Source organism: Macaca mulatta, chromosome 4 (genome assembly GCF_049350105.2).
Source record: "Macaca mulatta isolate MMU2019108-1 chromosome 4, T2T-MMU8v2.0, whole genome shotgun sequence".
Taxonomy (NCBI): Eukaryota; Metazoa; Chordata; class Mammalia; order Primates; family Cercopithecidae; genus Macaca; species Macaca mulatta.
Window position 1 is genome coordinate 23801776 of NC_133409.1, and position 24895 is coordinate 23826670.

Below are 24895 nucleotides of genomic sequence, written 5' to 3' on the forward strand. Positions count from 1 at the left end.
TTTCTCTAGCCTGATTGCTCTGGCCAGAACTTCCAATACTATGTTGAATTGGAGTGGTGAGAGAGGGCATCCTTGTCTTGTGCTGGTTCTCAAGGGGAATGCTTCCAGCTTTCGCCCACTCAGTATGATATTGGCTGTGGGTCTGTCATAAATAGCTCTTATTATTTTAAGATATGTTCCATCAATACCTAGTTTATTGAGAGTTTTTAGCATGAAGGGGTGTTGAATTTTATCAAAGGCCTTTTCCACATCTATTGGGATAATCACGTGGCTTTTGTCATTGGTTCTGTTTAAGTGATGGATTACATTTACTGATTTGTGTATGTTGAAACAGCCTCGCATCCCAGGTATGAGGTCGACTTGATCGTGGTGGACAGGCTTTTGATGTGCTTCTGGATTCGGTTTGCCAGTATTTTATTGAAGATTTTCTCATCAATGTTCGTCAGAGATATTGGCCTGAAATTTTCTTTTCTTGTTGTGTCTCTGCCAGGTTTTGATAATCAGGATGATGCTGGCCTCATAAAATGAGTTAGGGGGGAGTCCCTCTTTTTCTACTGTTTGTAATAGCTTCAGAAGGAATGGTACCACCTCCTCTTTGTACCTCTGGTAGAATTTGGCTGTGAATCTATCTGGTACTGGGTTTTTTTTGGTTGGTAGACTATTAATTACTGCCTCAACTTCAAAACTTGTTATTGGCCTACTCAGGTATTCAACTTCTTCCTGGTATAGTCTTGGGAGAGTGTACGAGTCTAGGAATTTATCCATTTCTTCTAGATTTTCTAGTTTATTTGCATAGAAGTATTTACAGTATTCTCTGATGGTAGTTTGTATTTCTGTGGGATCAGTGCTGATATCCCCTTTATCATTTTGTATTGTGTCTATTTGATTCTTCTCCATTTTATGCTTCATTAGCCTGGCTAGCAGTCTATCTTTTCAAAAATGAGCTCCTCGATTCATTGATTTTTTGAAGGGTTTTTCATGTCTCTATCTCCTTCAGTTCTGCTCTGTTCTTAGTTATTTCTTGTCTTCTGCTAGTTTCTGAATTTGTTTGCTCTTGCTTTTCTAGTTCTTTCCAATTGTGATGTTAGGGTGTTAAATTTAGATCTTCCCCACTTTCTGATGTGGGCATTTAGTGCTATAAATTTCCCTCTGAAGACTGCTCTAGCTGTGTCCCAGAGATTCTGGTACATTGTATCTTTGTTCTCACTGGTTTCAAATAACTTATTTATTTCTGCCTTAATTTTGTTATTTACCCAGTAGTCATTCAGTGCTATCTTGCCACCTTTTTTTTTTTTTGACACAGAATCTTGCTCTGTCGCCTACGTTGGAGTGCAGTGGCACAATCTCAGCTCACTGCAACCTCTGCCTCCTGGGTTCAAGCGATTCTCCTGCCTCGGCCTCCTGAGTAGCCTTCTGACCTTGTGATCCTCCCACCTCGGCCTCCCAAAGTGCTGGGATTATAGGCATAGGCCACTGCGCCCGGTCTATCCTGCAATTTTTAATTTTCATGTTGTACTTCCTACCTAGGCAAGTTAGTATAATTCAGTTGACATTACATATATCATGGAAATGTTAATTTTTTTCCTAAAATGTGTCTTCAACAGATATTGAGGATGTCCTTGATTACTTAAAAATGTAGTGATACCCTGCCTTTGATGAGACGCTATCTTGCTTAAGTTTGAAAAGAACCTTGAAAATAATGAAACATTACCTTTCCCAAATCATGATTTATTTAGCATCCCACAGCCTTAAAGCTCATCATCACATCAAGTTATTTCAAATGACTACACACTGTCAAGTGGCACTGTGCTGTCAATCACTAGACACAGGCACCGATTTGCACAGTTTAGAAAAAGTAAATTTTAATACTGACACCCTTTCTCCCCCCAGCGGCAGAGTTTTGCTCTGTCACTGGAGTGTGGTGGTCCAATCATAGCTCACTGCAGCCTCAACCTCCTAGGCTCAAGTGATCCTCCGGCCTCAGACTCCTGAGTATCTAGGTCCACAGGTGTGCATCAGCATGCTGTGCTATTTTTTAAATTTTTTGTAGAAACGGGGTCTCATTATGTAGCCCAAGTTGGTCTTGAACTATGAGTCTCAAGTGATCCTTTGCCTCAGCATCCCAAAGTGCTGGGATTACAAGTGTAAGCCACCACTCCTGAGTCTCCTTTTTTTTAAAAAAAAAAAAAAAAAAAACTGAGGTTGCATCATTTGCTTCCTGGTTTCGTCTTACTTCTATTTAACTAAGCAGCCAGGACAAAATTTAAGTAATTAAACTCCTAAACTTTAAAAATGTTTCCATATTTAAGTAACATAAAGAACAACAAAATTATTGGTCTTCACAAGCATATATTGCTTCAAAAAGACCTATATTTTGGTTACTGACATAAGTTACATTTAGTAGGCTCTAGGCATCCTAAGTGTTTTACCATTTTTTCTATTCTGACTATAACAAGCTTTTGCAGTGCAGAAATCACATTGGCCTCTCCCAGTTGCTTAAGCATCTGAACGGCAGGGATTATGATATGCCCTTGTAGGTAAGGTATGTGCCACCTGTGGGAAAACACCGCATAAAGTTTGACCTCAAAAGAGCAATTTGTGAAATCACCATAGTTAAATGAAACACTTACACGTGCTTATTTTCAAAAAAAGAACTAACTCTCTGCAGTGCATATAAGTGACACATTAAAAAAAAAAATCTCCGGCCAGGCATGGTGGCTCATGCCTGTAATCCCAGCACTTTGGGAGGCTGAGGCGGGCAGATCACCTGAGGTCGGGAATTGGAGACCAGCCTGACCAACATGGCAAAACCCTGTCTCTACTGAAAATACAAAATTAGCCAGGTATGGTGATGCATGCCTGTAGTCCTAGCTACTCAGAAGGCTGAGGCAGGAGAATCACTTGAACCCGGGAGGCGGAGGTTGAGGTGAGCTGAGATTGCGCCATTGCACTCAACGAAAGTGAAACTCGGTCTCAAAAAAAAAAAAAAAAAAAAAAATCTCTGATAAATTTCTTGTAGCCCTGGAGGCCAGTCAGATATTCTGATCCAGTGGTTTGCACTACTTCTTAAGGGAGATTATAATTCTAATCAAAACTCCTTCACAAATCAGCCGAACGTTAGTCACTTGAGACACGAGAAAAAGAGAAAGAAAGCAAAAGCAGACATATTCAAGAGTTCCTGAAAATGATGTGGCAAGGTACCAAATGTCTCAAAGGAAAACCTGAGGTGGTTAGAGAGGCAGGGCCCCAGAATATCTAGATGATGATGACTCAGTGAAGGATTCTTATTGTAGGAGGAGAAGTATATAAGGTTTTTCTTAACAGATTCAGAGTATTTTATTTTGGTAGAATTCATAATTAAAGTGTTCCCTTTGCACAATTAACCCTCTTATCTGCTATTAATTAACTTCATGGCATGCTATTAAGTCTCTAGAGACATTTTCTCAAGAGTTTTGCATTTGGCAGTTAACTGTACACTTTGCATCAGGAAGATTAACTGGCCTCTAATTAGGGGTAATGAACTTAAGATTCTGAAAACTGCTAGCCAAAAAAGTTGGATGAACTACTGTGGAGGCTCATCCCACTTATTCTTAATTGTAGAGTGAGCCAGAGTGAGTGTTATGAAAAATGAACACGAGTTAACATGGAACGTTTAGAGTGTTTTCATTGGTTCCCACCACCAAACAGATGATAGATACACAATTGTAACTAGGGGTACACATAACTGCTGACCCCCCAAAAAGCCAACATGCACTATTCTTGTACCTTTTTGTAAGTGGTATGTCAAAAGCAAAGTTAAAAAATAAAAAAACTTTAAAAGGACAACTTAAATGGAAGAAAACAGATCACGTAATTGGTGACAGCTATGATCTTGGCAGAAACTGTAAAGACTACTACAGAGCCTGAACTAGAGTCTTCATCGCAATAGGTACACAAGACTAAGTACCGTCTTTAAAAGCTCGCCATCCTTTTAGCCTGTCTCTTTGACACCCGCTGAGCTCAAGACTTTTCTCATGAAGAGTCACCTCCTATATAGACTGATTGACCAGACTGTTCTGTCTGTCTAAACAACTGTTTCCCAGCGCTGACAGACTCTTGTTCTATGACCTGTTCTTTAGTATATTTCTTAAGTGATCCTTTGTCTTCGTTACAGTTCTGGACAGGCCAAACACTGGAACGTCCCCCAGACACATAACCCCACAATTCTTTCTGTGTAAACTGCCATACAGGAACAGCTGCCCACAGCAGGGATTGACACCTGATCCAAGAGCAGCCAACCCATAAACTGGCCAGGAGCCTAGAGCTGCTCTTGCATAAATCTTTAAATATGGATGACTTGTATTTTACTGGGTCTCTCTAGAGGGCATCTGAAATGGAGACAGGAAGGAGAACTCATCTACTAAGAAGAGCTGAATAAGCCTAAAAGATCCGCAAACACACACACATAAAAATTAGCAACAGAAAGTATCTGAGTCATAATAACGAGAGAACAGGTTTGAAGATGAATAAACTTCTGATGCTGTGGTGGCAATGAGATAATACAGCAGCTAATATACATCCACTTTAAACAAACTCCCGTTCCCCCAAATTATGTTACAGTAGAACAGTAGTTATGGAGAGTTCAGTAATATGCTTAGCTAGTAAGTTGTGAAGCTGGAACCGCCATATAGCCCAGACTAGCTCTGGACTCTCTGCCCTCAATTATTACAGTAATTCTGTCTATGCCCAGTGTATTCTTGCGGTCACTAAAAAAAGGGGGAGCTCTTTTTTAAAAAATTTTTTTGGTCGTTTTTTACTTTATTTTTTCAATTCCACTGGAGAAGGGGGAGAACTCTTGATGTTGTTTCTTGAACTTTTTCTACGTCTAGCACAGGATGTTCAATATTTCATAATAAAATATAAAACCATATTTTATGTACATAGTCTACAATAAACCATCCTACAGCTGAATTTGTAGGCCAGTTCATGATTTGCAACCTCTCACTGGTGGCAAAGGTTAACCTTAAAGGTTGTCTATTTACTCATTGGATGACTGAATTTTTTATAGAATTTTTTTCTAGTCTAAACCTGAAGGCCTCTATAACCCTAGAGGCAATGTACCTGATCTTTAGGCAGTGCTAACCATCAATAAAGTCTTCCTTGTGCTAATTTTAAATACACTTCCCTGAACCTTCCAGCCATTGATTCTAAAGGATATGAACAAATCTAATTCCATTTCTTATTTGAGCTCTTCAAAATAATTGTAGACAACCACCTCTCCAATTACTTTTCCTAGATGTGGTTCAGAAATAACATGAGTAATATATTAAAAACATAAAAAATATACAATAAAAGTCAACATTAAGAGTTAAACAATATAAAAAAGAATAACTTTAAAAAATGAAATGTTGATTTCTAGGTTCCCATATGATAATGGCAGCTACCTATAGCCATACTTCAACATACCCTCCAAAGACCTTATGGTTAAACAAAGCAAGTAAATAAACCCACAAAACAAAACTCGTCAAACTAAAAACTAACAAAGAAAGTGGAGAATACTACAAACTTCAGTTTATATATAAACAGAGAAATAAACACCAGAAACCAGCAAAGCTAACTCTAGAGCTCTTTCTGGAGTGGAAAGATCGGTGGAGACTAAGTGAAAAGAAGAGAAACCAATGGGGGTCTCATGCTGGAGAACACTGATAAAATGCCAGGAGGAGGAGAGAATCCCATGCAGAGTGGGGAAATACTGAGAACAGGTTTCAGACCTTGTGAATCAAAGTCATTAACTACTGGAGAATAGAAAGAGGGGCCTGAAAGTTCCTGGGACCAGGGTTGGCAGTCATGGGAAGGATCCTGGAGTAGATAGAGGAGACCTGCAAGGGACAAGAGTCACCTGGAGTCTTGGTGATCAGGGGAAGAAGGAGCCAAGCAATGGATATTAAACATCCTATAGAAACAAATAAGAATCACAAAACAGACAAATCAATCATCTCCTTATGAAAAACACTATTAAGTAAAATGCACTTAACTGAGATTCCTCTGAACTCAGAGGAGTTAGTACACCATCCAATGTCACCATCACCTTAATAGAATACCTAATAATAATGATTCAGAAAAAGATAAGACATTTTAAAATGAATGGAAATAACATGCAGCTCCATAAAACTACTACAAGAATAAAAATACTTCAGTTGATAAAACCCTCATCTCCCTACCCCACCCAATAAACCCCGCAAAGCAAAGGAAATCTGTAACAGTGCCCTGACTTGAATATCCTTAAGCAAACATTTGCAAATATGAAAAACCATCCCAAATCAGAAATTCAAAAATTCACAATATAAAAGCACAAAAAAGCAGAAGATGTATATCCAGAGATGATAAAACTGAAGTAAGAAATGGATATAGGGGGAGGAAGATGAAATAATCTCAGAAATGAACATCTAATTACGGCAGAAACAGAGAATCAAACACTGCATGTTCTCACTTATAAGTGAGAGCTAAATAATGGGTAGACATGTTCATAAAGATGGAAACAACAAACACTGAGAATTCCAAAACTGGGGAGTAAAGGACATGGACAAGGTTTGAAAACTACCTACTGGGGACTATGTTCACTATTTGGGTGATAGGTTCAACAGAAGCCCAAACCCCACCATTACGTAATATACCCATGTAACAAACCTGTTCAGGTACCCTATGAATCTTCAAAACAAAAACAAAAACAAAAAAGAAATTAACATTTGAATCTAAGGTATCTAAGAAAGGACCGACAGGACTGAAAATATAATAAAGGGTGCTAAGGAGAGGAATAAAAATAGCCAAGAGAATAAAACAAATACAGAAAAACTAAGAAGTTTAAGGAAAAAAAATTGTTGCTGCAGAGCCTAGGAAAAATTCTAGCAAATAAATAATTATAGCTTCTGGAAAATAAAAACAAAACAAAGAACTGAACTAGAGTGTTGAACAATCATTCAATAAAAATTTCCAGGGATAAAATAATACATGTCAAAGGCTCGCTCATATCTAGAAAAACTGACCAGGTATAATCAACTAAGACATAGTCTAGTAAAAATATTATACTTTAAAGATAAAGAGAAAATGCTTTGGGCCTTCAGGCAAAAAAACTAAATCACCTATAAAGCAAATGATATCAGAATGGCATCAGATTTGTCAATAGCAACATAGAAAGCAAGACTTTAGGAAAGAAAGTGTAAGCCAGAGTCTATATCCAGCCAAGCTGTCTTTCATTTTTCAAGTGTCAATGCTATGAAAGATGATTTGAAACATGCAAAAATTCAAGATAATAATCAGGAGCCCCTCATAAGGTACCTGCTAGAGGATGGGCTTCATTCAACCAAGAGATGATGATGATGCCCTGGCCCTCCCAAAAAGACGGATGGTGAAGCACTTTATTTTAGACAGACCAAAGCAAAACAAAGCATAAAAGTGGAAGAATAGTAGTAAGTAAATGCTATTTGTTCTGACAAAGTACAAATAATACAACTATTTATTTCAGTGAAGAGAAGAAGGGAGAAAGGGGAAAGTAGAATAAGTTCACTGATTACTACATGGCTAATAGACTGGAGTCACACGATATTATTTAAAGTTCCCAAGTGAGGAGAAATGGGGCTGTAGGCATTATAAAACGTATTTTAAAACATAAGCCCTAGAATAGGGGTTATCAAACTACAGTCCAAGTGCAGCCCACAATCTGTTACAATAAATAAAAATTTATTGGAACACAGCCACTCCCATCTGTTTGCATATTACGGCTTCTCTTGTTTACATCACAGACATATTGATGCAGTTATACTGTCTACATCAGCAGAGGTGAGTAGCTGCAACAGAGTTTGGCCCACAAAGTCTAAAATACTTGCTATGCTAACCTCTATAGAAAAAGTCTGCCAAACCCTAACCTATAATAAAAATGCAACCAGGCGTGGTGGCTCCCTCCTGTAATCCTAGCACTTTGGGAGGCTGAGGCGGGCAGATTGCCTGAGCTCAGGAGTTTGAGACCAGCCTGCGCAACATGGTGAAACCCCAACTCTACTAAAATACAAAAACTTAGCCAGGCATGGTGGCGTGCACCTGTAGTCCTAGCTTCAGGAGGCTGAGACAGGACAATTGCTTGAACCTGGGAGGAGCAGGTTGCAGCGAGCCAAGACTGTGCCACTGCACTCCAGCCTGGGCGACAGAGTGAGACTTTGTTTCAGGAAAAAAAAAAGCAAACATTCCTAAATGCAAAGAAAAATAAACACAGTACGTTTTTAAAAAATAAAACCGTTGACACCAAGCATATTGATTATACCAATAAATGTAAGTCTGCTTATCTAACACATTAAAAGAAAAAGATTTTTCAGTTGCTCATAAATCTAAGCCCAATTCTATGCTGCATACAAAAGAACATATTGAAATCAAAAGGCTAAACATAAAGAAATGAGCAGATATATCAGACAGATATAAATATTATGAAATCCAGAGTTGTGATCCTGATATAGGCAAGGTAAAATTCAGGCCACAAAGCACTTAAGACAGAAGTACAAATGTTAAAGGCCAAAACAACTACCTTCATAAAGCAGAAACTACAAGAGATACAAAGAGAAATAAACAAAAGCCCAATAATAAGAGACTTTAACACGTCACTCTTGGTCTAAAATGCATCAAACAAACAAAAGGTAAGTAAGGTTATAGAAGACCTAAATAACATCATTTATAAGGTACAGTTTATGTGTGTGTGTATAACATATATACATTATATTCTCATTATAGAGAATATAATTCCTGAAGCATAAAAGGGCCACTATTAAATAAATTGACCTTATATTGGGTCGCAAAGATAAAAACCTCATGAAGTTCCTTAAATAAACAATACAAACAACATTCTCTGACCACAACGGGATAAAACTAGAAATTATTCACATCAAAAATTGGTCCTTCTACCTAGAGACTAAAAACTTGCTAAGCAACTCTTGGGAGAAAGGGGATATGAACTAAAACTGCAGAATTTCTAAAACACGATAATAAGAATACTACATATAATCATCCATGGGATACCACTGAAGCAGTGCCAAGGAGTATATGCAGTTTGTTATCTTTTGGATAAGAAAGAGGGGAGATGCATACACAGGCATACATACCTATCCCCATGGGTTTTGCTTATTTTTGCAAAAAAAGAAACACAGGAAGGACAGATCAGAAACTAATGAATATCCATCAGGGATAGAAGAAAACAGAATGGGAGGGGTAGGGATATGAATGTGATTTCTTTCGCATGTCTTTTTATACAGGTTTGACTTTGTTAAAACAAGCCATATTTTACAAATTCAGAAAATAAAATTAAATAAAAGAGGTAAAAACAGCAAATGCTATAAATGAATGAAAACAGAAGTTTCAAAGACAACTTCTTAACTGTATATCAAATAAATAATATAACTACACAAAGAAAAGCATTCAAACTACTTTTGAACATGCACTTTAACAACATATAACCTCAGTGGAATATCTAAGCACAAAAAAGGACCGCAAAGAGGGCTTGAATATTACTTTTTTGTGATTATTGGTAATGGTGTTGACGTAATATTTCAGAAACTATTTTGGAGATGCAAGTGCATTCAGCAATACAGAGAATCCTATAAACACCTTTATATACATATGAAATAAAATAATTTTGAAGAGTCGTAAGTATCTTCTGACCCAGGCCTAAGTTGACATACATGAACTCTATCTGAGAATATCCCTATAAGAAGGGTGTTATTATTTTTGTATCAGAGATGACAGTTATCACCCACAATGTTAAGAAAGTAGTAACAGTGGCTGGAATTGATTCTAGGTCTCTCTAACACCAAAGTTCTTTCTACCATAACTGAACTATTTTTAACAAAAATATCAACAATTTAATTTTGCTTTACTTTAAATGAAGGGATATTCACTGTTGTTATTGTTGGTATTTGTTGTCCTGAGTGGCAACGGTGGCAGTTTAAAGCAGTGTTTGATCTCTTGGAAGCATCTGCTCCTCCTGGGGGTTCTTGTTTCAGGCCACATTCTCTGTATGGAAAACACAGAACCTAATAATCCAAGACAGAAGAGACTCAAATGCAGGTTGTATGACTGCTCTGTTTTTAAATAATATTTTAATTTTTTTTTAAGAGATGTCACTTTGCTGCCCAGCCTGGAATGCAGTGGCGTGATCATAGCTCATTGCAGCCTTGACCTCCTGGGTTCAAGGGCGTCCTCAGCCTCTTGAGTAGCTGGGACTATGGTGCACACCACTGTACTCTGCTGTTTTTTTTTTGTTTTTTATATAGAGATAGGGGTCTTGCCATCTTGCTCAGGCTGGTCTTGAACTCCTAGGCTCAAGGGATCCTCTTCTCTCAGCCTCTCAAAGTGCTGGGATTACAGGCATGAGCCACTGCACCCAGCTTAAATTCTTGAACCATGTGAGAAATGTGAAGTCTGCTTGAAATTTTCAGGCCAGCATGTATTAGAAACATTACATTCCAAATCAAAAGCAGCTACTAGTAGATGCTAGTGAGCACATGGTGGTCCTGTTGTCCCTTGGAATAGGCTGGAAATTAACTGTTCAGTAAGATCAGAGGAGACCATAAGAACCCAAGCTCTGTTATTACAAGGTAATTACAAAATGTCTTCACTAAACTGATCAAGAAAAAAGAAACCTTTTCAAGATGGAGTAATAAAAAGTACAAACCACTGAATAGAGTTAATTACATAATTATATGGTTATGTAATATTCGGGAACTAAATATCTTTTAAAATGCATGATAATAATAAAATTGTACAAATGTCTTTATGAACCCAGAAATTAGTTATGTGGGGTGAGGAACAAAATAGAATGCTAGTTTTACTATAATAACTAGAGGAGAACAAAGATCCTGTAATTCCTTTAATGCATTAAATAATTATAGTAATCTTTAAATGAAATCTACATGCTAAAATGCTCAGAAAAGTAAAAATTCTAATGTAAATATAAAGAAATTGCAAGGCTAAAATACTGGTTGTGATCCATGCCATAGTTCAAGGGGGTATTAAATTCTAGATAGTAGCTAAGACAAAACAGAAAGAACCTTATGTTGAAACTGTAATAATACAAATTTTTGCACAGTAATACCACAATAACAATGCCTACCATGGTGTGGTGGTCTAAAAAAGCAGCTCTTGAGGAAACTACATTAAGTCAAAATACTCAAAGTGCTTCTCCGGCAAAACTCCTTTCAATATACATAGGTTGCTCAACACGAGGCTATGTTCTGAGAAATGCATCATGAGGCGATCTGTTCTGGTGCAAGCATCATAGAGTGTACTTAGACAAACCTGGAGAATATAGCCCACTATACACCTAGGCTATATGGTAGAGCCTATTGCTCCGAGGCTACAAGCCTACACAGCATGTTACTGTACTGAATACTGTAGGCAACTGTAACACAACGGTGTGTATTTGTGCATCTAAACATATCTAAACACAGTAAAAATAAGGTATTCTAATCTCATGAGACCACCATCATATATGTGGTCTATCACTGACAAAAATGTTATGTGGTACATAACTCTATATTACATGTTTGACAGACGGTTTAAAGGAGAAATAATGAAAACTTGACTACAAATATTAGTAGCAAAATAATTAAACCTCAAATCTCTCACCTGTTAGCTTTACAGCTTCATGTCTTCTCCTTTCAAATAGACAAAAAAAAAAAAAAAAAAAAAAAAATCCGATCTGAAGGTTTATCCTTCAAATTATTTCCTTTGGAAGATGTCACTCCAATTAAAAAAAGGATTTTACGGATCATAAATGGTATCGCCTCCCCAAGCACTATTATTACTTTATATAACCTTCCAAATGTAGGTCTACTATCCTGACCCCAAGCTTCAGCTGTGAACTTGCCACTCATATGCTGTTACCAAGCAGGGAAGAGATGAGTACGGGAAGAGTGAGTGTTTGGAAACTTTAATAGCAACTGGACAGAGTGAATTCATGTCTGTTGCATCTTGAATAAAATATATGGGTTTTTAAATTTTTAAAATTAAGGGTCATGTGGTATAATTTACATAGAGTAAAAATTATCTTAAAAAAATGCCCTTCTATAGTCATTTTCTTCCTCTAACCCCCTAGCAGAAATTTCTGATTTTTCTCCTTACAGTTTAGCCTTCTGTAGCATTTCATATAAATGGAATAATAAACTATATAGCCTTTTGTACCTGTCATCTTTCACTTCACGTAAGGCTTTTAAGATTCATCCATGTTGCTGATTCATGAGTGTATCAGTAGTTTGTTCCTTTATATTGCTAGTAGTACTCCATGGTATGGGTGTATCAAGATTTACCTATCCATTCATCAGTCGATAAACTTCTGGGTTGTTTATATAATTCTGGGTGAATATGAACAAAGCTGCTATAAACCATTTGGGTATAGGTCTTTCCGGGTGGGAAAACATATGAATATTCAAGTGTTCCAGCACAATTTAACAAAAACTATCCTTTCTCTGTGGAATTGTTCGACATCATTCTTGAAAATCAATTGACATTATCTGTGGGTCTATTTCTGGACCTTTATTCTCTTCCATTGAAGAGTCTATCCAATGTCACAATGTTTTGATAATTACAGCTTTATAGCAAATCTTAAAACAAACTAAGTCCTCCAAATTTGTTCTGTTTCAAAGTCACTTTGGCTATTCTTTGCTTTTCTATATAAACTTTAAAACCAGCCTGCTGATTTCTACAAAAAAAGCTTGACGGGATTTTTGTTGTTGTTGTTAATTTCAATAGGTTTTTGGGGAACAGGTAGTGTTTGGGATTTTGATTAGCATTGCACTGGGCTGGGCACGGTAGCTCATGCCTATAATCAGTGCTCTGAAAGGCTGAGGCAGGTGGATCACTTGAGCCCAAGAGTTTGAGACCAGCCTGGGCAACATAGCAAGACCCCACCTCTACAGAAAATAATTAAAAAAAAAAATAGCCAGGCATAGTGGTGCATCCCTGTAATTCCCAGCTACTCAGGGGTGGGCTTGAGCCCAGGAGTTCAAGGCTGCAGTGAGCTATGATCGGGCTTCTGCACTCTAGCTTGGGCAACAAAGTGAGACTGTGTCTCAAAAAAAATTTTTTTAAAGGCAGTGATTCTACAGATCACTTTGGGGAGAACTTGCATTTTAACAATATTAAGTCTGATAGATGAAACTAGGTATAGCTCTCCATTTATTTAAGTCCTTTTTAATTTTCTTAATGTTTTGCAGTTTTTAAAGTACAAATCTAGAATAGATTTTGCTAAATTTATCCTGAAATACTTCCTGTTTGGAGATGCTATTATAAATGTATATTTTATTTCAATTTCCATTTGTTCACTGTTAGCAAACAGAAACTAATTTTTATACATTGACCTTGTAAGATTCACTTATTAGTTCTAGTAGCTTTTCTTAAATTCTTTTTGTTTTTCTAAGTAGACAATCATGCCACATACAATACAGGCAGTTTTAACTTCTTCCTTTCTAGTGTGAATGTCTTTTATTTCTTTAAACTGACCGTACTTCTAGTATAATATTTACCAGAAATTTGCTCCTAATATTTAGTGGAAAACACTGTCTTTCACCATGAAGTATGAGATGCAGGTGTTTTTTGTTTTGTTTTTTTGTTTTTTAGACAGAGGTCACCTGTTGCCCAGGCTGGAGCACAGTGGAGTGTGATCTTGGCTCACTGCAACCTCCTCCTCCCAGGTTCAAGCGATTCTCCTGCCTCAGCCTCCCGAGTTGCTGGGATTAGAAGCACGTGTCACTATGTCCAAGTAATTTTTGTATTTTTAGTAGAGAGGGGGTTTCACCATGTTGGCCAGTCTGGTCTCAAACTCCTGACCTCAGGTGATCCACCTGCCTGGGCCTCCCAGAGTGCTGGGATTACAGGAGTGAGTCATTATGCCTGCCCTCATGTAGGTTTTTCATAGACAGCATTTAAACAGGGAGAGAAACTTCTAGTTTGCTGAGAACTTTTATTATGAGTATTTAATTTCATCAAACACATTTTCTGCATCTATTGGGATATGTTTTTTGTTTTTTAGTCTAATACACTGATTGATTAAATGTTACACCAACCTTTCATTTCTGGGATAAGACCCACTTGGTTATAATGTATAACCCTTTTTATATAGCATTGGATTTAATTTACTGAAATATTTGTATGTCACTGCTTTTTCATTTCACATTTTTAATAATTCTTTTTTCTTGTATTTTATAACAATATGTCTCTGATGGAGTAAAAAAAAAGTCAAAACCAGTCCTTTACCACAGAGTGGAAAAAGCATTTTTCCAGTACACAAAGTAGCTGTGGTTATGACAAACTGCTCAGGCTTTTGGTGCAATAATTGAACTGAATCAGCTATAGAATGTTGATTTTGGAACTTACAACATACTTACAGATAGCACAAAAAGCTCATTAAATGGAGATATAATGAGACAAGTGTCTCTGAAGACACTTAATAAACTACACTTCTGATTTCTTCAAAGAGTTTAGAAGCAATAATTAAAGTTTATTTGCTTATAACACTACTGTGGATTTATCTATTTTTTCTAATAAAATCGTGAACACCTGAAGGACAATGTTCTATTCATCTTTGCACTTCTTAGAATCTAGCACAATGCCTGAAACATAGCAGGTTTTTAATGAGTATATATATTTAGTGAACGAACAAATGAATAGGTCTGATAGTTCTTTCTTGTATCTTTTCTGGTGGGCTATATCCTACTCTCCCCCGTCCCTCTAACCTCACTCCTCATTAATTTTTTTGTTAGAGTATACAAATAGATCTCATAGAATCTCTATATACCAGTGTCTGCCTGGCTCCCAAGTACTCATGACTATTTGAAGACACTGCTGGCAGCCCTACCTGTCTGATCAGTTGGCTTCATGTCCATAATAGCAGCATTAAGATGGAAACAGTTTTAGCCCTGTTACTGCTTGAATGACCTGGCAGTCTGTTTGGTGGCCAGTCTTTGTAGTCAGGTAAGTCTCCCATAACCACTTCAGTCCCTGTGTGAGATTTCTGTCTGAACCTGGCTTATTCTTTTCCTCTACTTTATGTGTAGCCAGGACTCACGCAGCTCAATCCTGAGCCTCTTTGAGTCACAAAAGGCATTTCATCTTATGCTTACATTATTTACTATTTCATTTTCCATATGCTGTAATCAACCTTCCATTAGGATTTATAAGGAGAATGCCGGAAACTATGATTTTTTTTTTCTTTTTGAACTTTTCAAAATTCCTAACACAGTAATATGTCCAGAGTACCACACACAATGTTTATTGAATGAAAAAGAGAATGAGTTGAATCCTGCATTGAAAGCTCTGCATAAATCCCTTCCATTAGTTTAGTCAACCACATTTATACTTTACTTTTCCTTTTCTTTTTCCCAATAGCTCATTTTTATTTCCTCACACACTTGTATGGTCTAATAAGGAAAAATGTAATGTGTATCTTGAAGGGTGATAACTGATCATCCCAAAGAGGACCAAACATACCTTACAGCTCAACAAGGTTCACATTTTCCCCTAAGCAAATATTAAATAATCCCATTATTCCCATAGATTTTAAAGAAACTCTTACCCAGCCTTAGCAACACTTATGGTTTGCTGCTCCATTGCTTCATGGATACTGGTCCTATCGTGCTCCTTGAGGCTATTGAACTCATCAATACAGCAAAGGCCTGCATCTGCAAGAACTAATGCCCCAGCCTCCAAATTCCATTCTCCTGAGTCTTTTACAGCAGTTACCGTCAGACCTGAGGGAACAAGCAAGCCATGTCAACTTTCATTCTCAAAAGCATCATCTTGACTGGGCGCAGTGGCTCACACCTGTAATTCCAGCAATTTGGGAGGCCGAGGTGAGAGGATTTCTTGAACACAGGAGTTCAAGGCCTGCCTGGACAACATGGTGAAACCTTTTCTCTACAAAAAAATTTAAAAATTTGCTGGGCATGGTGGTGTGTGCACCTGTAGTTCCAGCTATTCAGAAGGCTGAGGCGGGAGGATTGCTTGAGCCCAGGAGGTCAAGGCTGTAGTGAGCCGTATTAGAGCCACTACACTCCAGCCTGAGTAACAGAGCAAGATCTTGTCTTAAAAAAACAAAAAAGGCATATCTTAACCTTTGAAAGGAAAGAGATGCCTACATTTTAAAGAGAAGGGCATAAAGACTTTTATTTGCAGTTAACCAAGAATGGATGGCATCAGGACAATCGTGTCACATATCTAGTCACTGGAAGGCCTCATAAGCTCCTATGCTCTAAAAATCTAAGTTGTGTTCTCCAGTATTTTGTAGCAACCAGAAGTTCCCAAATTTTCTGTCTCTCCTTGTAGGTGCTCTGATCGAGTGGTCTAAACTTTTGGAAGGGGCAAACAGATCTCCAGAGACCTTATGACAGAGGTTGTGTACTACACACTGTTTACAGAAAAGGGTGCAGCGATAGAGAATAGTAATTATTACATTCCAATGATGAAAATGAAAAGCTTGCTTCCAGTTACAATATGAGGGAAGGGATTATCTTCATATGTCTTATTGATTTTTATTTGTCCTGATACCAGTTAATAAAGCAGAATGGTCAAAAGCAAAGGCTTTGGAGTCAACAAGACTTGATTTGAATACTAGAGCTGTCATTCTAGCTGTTGAATTATAGGCAAGTTTCCTAATATATACAAGGCTGACTTTATTAATCTGCAAAAGAGGATAACAATAGAAAATATCTTAGAGATTCTTGGATATTTAAATAAAATGTAACTAAAGCTCATTAAAAGGTATATGAAACATGAGTACGTTAAGAATAACTATTGCTGATAAAAATGGATAAAGCGGGGACATAACTACAGATTCTACAATGAACTAACAATAAGGAAATACTATGAATAACTCTATGCCACAGACTAGACAAAACAGTCAAATTTTTTTGAAATATGCAGTTTATCTAAAAAGGAACAGATAACTTCCATAATCCTTTGTTTTCAAAATTAAATATTTAAAAACCTTCCAACACAGAAATCAGCAGGCTGAGATGGCTTCATAGTGAATTCAACCAAATATTTGAGAAAGAAATAATGTCAATGCAACACAAATTTTTCAATAATATAGAAGAGTAAACACTTCCCAACTCATTTAATGAACTCAGAATTATCACACTAATTGTCATGATAATTGGATTGTCATACTAAACTAGGCAAAGACATATTATAAGAAACCTATAGACTAGTACCTCTAATATGGATGTGAAAATCCTCAACAAAATACAAGTGAATCAAATCCAATAATATATAAAAGGAAAATAGATTATAGCCAAGTGAGGATTATCCCAGGAATGCAAGGTGCAGTTAACATTCAAAAATTAATCAGTGTAATTTGCCATGTCAATAAGCTAACGAAGAAAGAGCATACAATTGCTTCAACAGATACAGAAAACACATTTCACAAAACTCAACAATCATTTGTGACAAAACCCTCAAAAATTATGAACAGAAGATAATTTCTTCAACTTGATAAAGGATATTTACAATAATCCTACATTTAACATACCTAATGATAAAAGACTGAATGTTTCCTCATCTCCTACAAAGATCAGAAAAAGGCAAGAAGATTTTCTCTTATCACTATTAATCAAAATCATGCTAGAGGTTCTAGCCACTATGAAATAAGGCAAGGAAAATAAATAAATAACATACAGACTGAAAAAAAAATAAAACTGTTTAAATTTGCAGACAATGTGATTACATAGAAAATCCCAAATATTCTACTTAAAACCAACTAGAACTAGTAAATGAGAGTGACAAGGTTGCAGGACACAAGTCAACATATGGAATATATGGAATATCTGGGTAAAAGTCTTACAAAATATATGCAAGAATCTGTATGCAAAACTACAAAACTCTGATAGAGGAAATCATGACAACCAAACTGAGAGATGGAATAAACTCTATTTTCAAGATGTCAAATCTTCCCAAACTGTTCTGCAGGTAAATGCAATTACAAGCAAAATCCCAGCATGATTTTTTAAAAAATAAAGTGACAAGGTGATTCTATGATTTATACAGAGAAGCAAAGGAAATAGAAGAGCCAAACCAAAAAACAAGCTTGGAGGTCTCACATGACATACAACAAAGCTACAGTAATCAAATCAGTATGGTACTGGAAAAAGGTTAAGCAGATAGAACACTGGAACAGAACAGAATCCAAAAGTTGTCCCACACGTAGAAGGTCAAGTGATTTTTTATAAAAATAAAAAGGCAATTCAATGGGGAAAAGATAATCTGTTCAACAAATGGTACTGGAGTAACTAAGTATCTTTACGCAAGAAGAAAAAATGAATCTTGACCATACCTCACATGTAATATAAAAATTAATCCAAAATTAATTCGATACCTAAATGTAAAATGTAAAACTATAAAGAAAGAAAGAAAACACAGGAGAAAATAGTTGTGAATTCTTTTGGTTTCCAGTCTAACATACAAGGAGCTTAGAAGTCACTACTTCAATCTAACAAGTAAAAAGCTAAACAAAAAAAGCAGTAACTTCTTAGACCCATCAGAGAAATGAGATCAGAGGACAAATTACTGCCCCAGATTTGAAGACGGTCAGCCAGATACAGAGAATCACAACTTGGCTGAGCAGAAATTCATGAGCATAGACTTTTAAGTAAGAAAAACAGGCAAGAACATTTGAACTATAATTAGCAAATTGCTAATGGTTCACAGTGGAAAAATCAAGAAGGACCCCGTCACAGGGAAACCCCTACATTTCCTGCGAGTTTTACCACTGAGAGCTCTACCAGCAACTCACAGTGAAGATGGGAGTAAAATCTACTCCTGCTTCTGGCAGAGAGAGGGAAAAGGAACCATTTAGAAATACACCAGAACTTCCTGTTCTTAACAAGGCCTGTCCTTAAAAAGGAACTATTTTACTAGAGCCTTATCTACCTAGAAGAAGGGCATTACCCACCTCCAACCCCTTCCAGTCATCTGGTACCACCCAAGGGGGTGAATATGCGAAAAACTGAGAAGCATTTGTGAAGTTCACAGCCCAGGGACACAAGCTCACTAAAAGGCTGAGACCTAATCACAGGACTATAGAATGCTTTCCATTCCCCAACACCTTATCACTGCAATACTAAAGGCATAGTAACCACAATATTCCTTGTTCCTAGTACATCATGCCTACCTTTCAACAAAAAAATCGAAAGGCATACTAAAAGGCAGAAAACACAATTTGAAGAGACAGAATAAGCATCAAAATCGGATCTACATATGGCAGGGACACTGAAATAATCAAACTACGAATTTAAAACAACTATGATTAATATGCTAAGAGATCTAATGGAAAGAGTAGACAATATGAAAGAACAGATGGATAATGTAAGTAAAGACACAGAAATTCTAATAAACAATAAAAAAGAAATACTAGAGATCAAAAACACTCTAACAAAGATAAAGAATGCCTTTAATGGGCTTATTAGCAGGCTGGACATATCTGAAGAAAGAATCTCTGAGCTTGAAGATATGCCAATTAAAACTTCCAAAACAAAAAAGAATGGAATATCCAAGAACCATGGGACAACTACAAAAGGTATGACATTCATGTGGTGGGAATAAAAGAATAACAATAAAGAGAGAAAGGGATGGAAGCAATAGGTGAAGCAATATTGTGAAACATTTCATTGAAATATTGTCAGACAGTAAATTAGAAATCCAGGGTGCTCAGAGAACACCAACAAAATAAATGCCCCCAAAAACCCTACACCCAAGCACATTCCATTCAAACTTCAGAAAATCAAAGATAAAAAAAATCATAAAAGAAGCCAGAGGAAGAAAAACAGCTTACCTATAGAGCAGTGGTCCGCAGCCTTTCTGGCACCAGAGGCTGGTTTTGTGGAAGACAATTTTTCCACAGACCACAGTGGAGATGGTTTAGGGATGATTCAAGAGCATTACATTTGTTGTGCACTTTATTTTTATTATCACATCATGTCACAGGATCCTTAGGATGTCGCTTTGCCAGCCGGAAACCCCTGTGGCTGGAGGCGCCTCTGCATGAGTTTTACTCACATCTGCTGGGCTTGTTCCACCCATTCAGCCCAGTAGGCTGCACTCAGCTCACACTACCACCGGCCCGGATCTCATGTCTGCCAATGGCAAGCCAGGCATGGGGCGGCCACAGGTGTGTCAGTGAATGAGCGTGGTGTCCAGCCACTGTGCACAGCCAGGTGGGCCAGCTGTGACGAAGCAGGCAGCTCCAGGTACAGGTTCCACGTGAGGCTGCAGCTGGACCAGATGTACCGTAAGCGGCTTCTACTGCAGGCACCAGCGTCTGAACAAAGGGAACGTGATGGTGCCCAAAAGCTCAGAGACACCAGGAACTGCAGAGCCCCAAAGAGGGTGTTAAAGCATGTCACAGCCCTGGCTCAGGGAGCCCAGTGTTTGGGCACCAGAAGAGCTGCAGCTCTTCACTCCTTCAGGTCACCCACAATATGGCGAGTGGGGGACATGTTTCAGTTCCGTCTGTGTTAAAGCTCTTTCAGTCCCAACATTCAACAGGTCCTGCATTCTTGTCTCATGTCCAGGAAGCATGAGGTATGCAGACAACTGGAGGGTGAGCAAGTGGAGAGGAGCTTCCCTGAGTGACAGAACAGCTCTCAGGAGACCCGAAGTGGGTAGCTCTTTTCCGCAGGCAGGTTGTACTGACAAGTGTCCAGCACTCAGCAGAGAGGAGACCTGTAGTGGGTAGCTCCTTTCTGCAGGCAGGTTGACCTGATGAGTGTGTGCATCTGGCTCGGTCTGGGGTTTTCATGGGCTCAGAAGAGAGGAAGTGCATGCTGACTGGTCCACGGGTGGACCTGGAAAAAGCACCCTAAGTTCTCACTTCAGGTTGTGGACTCTATCCAGAACTGGCAGCCTGGCCGTCAGGCTTCAGGCTATCCCTGGCTTGAAGGTGGAGCTTCACCAGGGACCCGTCCCTTCCTGCCTAGGAATGAATCTGTCTGCCTCCCGCCACCATCAACATGCTGTCCATGGTGCCCAGGCTGTTCAGGCTGAGGGAGGCCTGTGGGCCCACGCTGAGCTACCTTCAGCCCCCTGACATCCCCCCTCCCTGAGCTTGTCAGCACCCATAGTTTCAGAGGAAGCCAAGGCAGTGGGGTGGCACCCCTAGCCAGGTCACAAGAGTGCTCAGGCTTGGCTTCAACTTTGCTTCAAAACTGGAGTGAGAGCCAGGAGTGGGGAGAGGCCAGGGAGCAGCAGAAGGTACTTTCGAGCCTTCGGGGGAAGGGGGGCTTCCTGGGCCCCCAAGAGTGCAGGGAGGCCCAGGTCCAGAGCCACGGCTGGTGGTTGCAGCTTCACCCTGGTGTGTGGGGAGGCAACTTGGTAGCGGGCAGGGCTCTCACCTGTTCCTGGCCCCTGCCAGTTCCATGGAACGTACAGCCCTGGCCGCACACACTGCAGTTGGCATCCCCTCAGCAGCTGCCCCAGATGGGCTGATGCCACCATCAATTGTAATATATAATGAAATAATTATACAACTCACCCTAATGTAGAATCAGTGGGAGCCCTGACCTTATTTTCCTGCAACTAGACAGTCCCATCTGGGGATGACGGGAGACAGTGACAGATCATCAGGCATTAGATTCTCATAAGGAGCACACAATGTAGATCCCTTGCATGCACAGTTCACCATAGGGTTCACGCTCCTATAAGAGTCTCATGCTGCCACTGATCTGACAGGAGGCGGAGCTCAGGTGGTACTGCGAGCAATGGGGAGCAGCTATAGAGACATAGCTTCCATTACTTGCCTGCCGCTGACCTCCTGCTGTGCAGCCCGGTTCCTAACAGGCCATGGTTGGGAACCCTGCTATAGAGAACCAAACATAAGAAGTACATCTGACATCTCCTCAGAAACCATGCAAGCAAGAAGACAATGAAGTGAAATATTTAAAGTGCTAAAAGAGAAAAATCCCAACACAGAATTTTGTACCCTGAAAAATTATCCTTTCAAAGTAAAAGAGAAATAAAGACTTTCTCAGACAAAGATTGAAGAAATTTATTATCAGTAGACCTGCCTTGCAAGGAATGTTAAAAGAAGTTCTTCAGACTAAAGGAAAATGACATAGGTCAGAAACTCAGATCTGTATAGAGAAAAGTAGAGCATTAGACAAAAAGACCTGAAAGATAAAAAACTTTAATTTTTCTTATTCTTAACTGATCTAACAGATAACCATTTGTCTAAAATATTAACAGAAACAATGTATTCAATTACATACGCATAGGTATATACACGCTTAATTATGCTTATGTATAAGTGAAATGAATGAGGTGAAAGACCTAAGGACAAGGAGAAATTAGGAATATTCTGTCATTATGAGGTACTTACACTACCTGTGAACTGGTACAGTGTTATTTTAAAATGGACTTAGAATAGTTGTAAATGTATATGCAAACTCTAGGGCAACCACTTTAAAAAAAAGTTTTTTAAAAGGCATATAATTGATATGCTAAGTGAGGAGAGAAAATGGAATCAAAAAAACTGCTCAAAACCATAAAAGGCAGAAAAAGCACCAAAGACAAAAACAGGAACAAAGAACAAGAGCAACAAATAAAAATAGTAACAAATACAGCACATGCTATGGTCTGAATGTTTGCCCCCCTGCGCTTAAAGCTCATATTCAATCTTAATCCCTACTGTAACAGTATTAAGAGGGAGGGAAATCCGACTATGGTATTTGAGAGGTGGGACCTTGGAAAGGTAATTAGGATTAAATGAGATCATGAGGGTGGGGCATTAGTGGCTTTATAAGAGAAGAAAGAGTTAACACACTCAACCCCCTTGCCATGTAATGTCTTCTGCCACCTCAGAACTCTGCAGAGAGTCCCCACCAGCAAGAAGGCCTTTACCAGATGTGCCACCTCTACATTGTACTTGCTAGCATCCAGCACTCTAAGAAATAAATCCCTGTTCTTTATAAACTATCCAGTCTCAGGTATTTAGTTATAGTAACAGAAAACAAACTAACTAAATATTAATCCAACTCTATCAATAGTCACCTTAAACATCAATGTTCTAAATACATCAATTAAAAGAGACTGTCAGAATTGATTTAAAAAAAAAAAAGACCCAACTATAAGATGTTTACACAAAACCCGTATTTCATTTTAGTTTTTATTTCAATAGTTTTTGGGGGTACAGGTGGTATTTTGGTTATACGGATGAGTTCGTTAGTGCTGATTTCTGAGATTTTGGTGCCCCCATCATCTGAGCACTACACACTGTGCCCAATAAGCAGTCTTTTGTCCCTCACCCCACTCCCACCCTTCCCCGAGTCCCCAAAGTCCATTATATCATTCTTATGCTTTTGAGTCCTCACAGCTTAGCTTCAACTTATAAGTGAGAACAAATGATATTTGAAAACCCATACTTTAAATATAAAGACACGTACAGATTAAAAGTGAAAGGATAGAGAAAGATTTATCACTCCAACAATAATCATTAAAAAGCACGAGGTAAGAGGTGGTGATGTCAGCAACATGGCAGAACAGGAAGCTCCTGACTCTCCCTCCACCCACAAAAGCACCAAATAAACATCTCTTCATGGATTAGCTCCACCTGAGAGAAAGTCAGGGGCCAGTTGAGAGACTCCTACCCACCGGGCGACTGAGAAAATTTCCACATCAGATGGGAAGGAAAAGCTGAGGCACAGGACCCTGCCTTAGACACTGCTCCATACTATCCGGAAAGGACTCCCCAATATCAAGCTTCTTTCTATGGAGAAGAGAATTTGTAATCACATATAGAACCCTAACTCTAAGGCTTCCCATAGTATGGTTCTTAATTCATTGGCTCTGAGAGCAAAGAGGATTAAACACATAAGACTCTCTCTAGACCATGATAAAAATGTCGTGGTTTGCTACGGGCACTCCAGTACTACTGGGGCTTCACCCCCCAAGAGCAGTGCAGAGAAGGGGCCTAAAATATGCAGCCCCTTCTTTCTGCCTGGAAGGAATCTATAGCACACTCTTCTAGTGGCTACATGGCTGCTTGTCTTCTAACGAACTTGCTTCAAGGAGTTAAAGAGGCAGACAAATAGAGCTTGGCTAACAGCCTAAGGAAGTGGACTGGCACTTCTTGAGTCTTCTCCCCTGGCTCACGCCAGAGATAACTCCAGGTTTATTAATCTCTCATGGAAGAGAGTCTGACTGTATATTGAGCACCCACAATTTTACAGCTCCCACTCAACGGACTGTGTCCTAAACTTCCTATCTCTGAAACCAGAGGGAAGAAAGTATATGTGAGTCTATCTGCACCACAGAAAAAAGTGCCAGTTTTATATGGGCATGTAGGCATTTCAGGGACGTCATCCCCTAGGAGCAGTGCAGAGAAGGGGCTTTAAAAACAGCTGTTTCTCCTCAGATGGGGTTTATGCCACATATCAAGTGCTCCAACTTTTACAGCACCTCCCTAAATAGTCCCTCCCTTAACTACTCTTAGCTCTGACAGCAGAAGGTGGTAGGCATATGTGAGTCTCCTTAGATCACAGAACAAAGGGGTGGTCTTGAACAAGTATGCAAACACTTCTAAGGGCTACATCCCCTTGGAAAAGTGTCAAAAAGGGGTGAGAACATGTAGCTTCCATCTTCTCTCCAGAAAGGGCTTACAACATACTTCAAGTGGTCATTTGACAAGCTGGCTTCTAATGGACTTGCACTGGGGAACTAACAGGGCAAACAAACAACAGCTCTGCAGCAGCCAAAACCAGGGCGTGACACTTCATGATCCTTTCCTTTGGCTTACCCCTATGATAAATCTAGGCCTCCCCCATTCTACGTGAAAAAAGTCTGATTACACATCAAGTGCCACAACTTCTATAACTTCCACCCAAGGTACTGTCTTGTT

At 38.7% G+C, this 24895-nt stretch overlaps 1 protein-coding gene across 2 annotated transcripts in view; it reads right to left on the minus strand.

Annotated features, from left to right (window-relative positions):
* Positions 1-24895, minus strand: part of MCM9 (minichromosome maintenance 9 homologous recombination repair factor) — a 122664-nt gene that overhangs the window by 22091 nt on the left and 75678 nt on the right. For both annotated transcript variants that reach the window (XM_077999315.1, XM_015137519.3), the window contains exon 8: positions 15587-15761. In XM_077999315.1, the coding sequence (XP_077855441.1) occupies positions 15587-15761 (175 nt within the window). The remainder of the gene's footprint in view (positions 1-15586; positions 15762-24895) is intronic.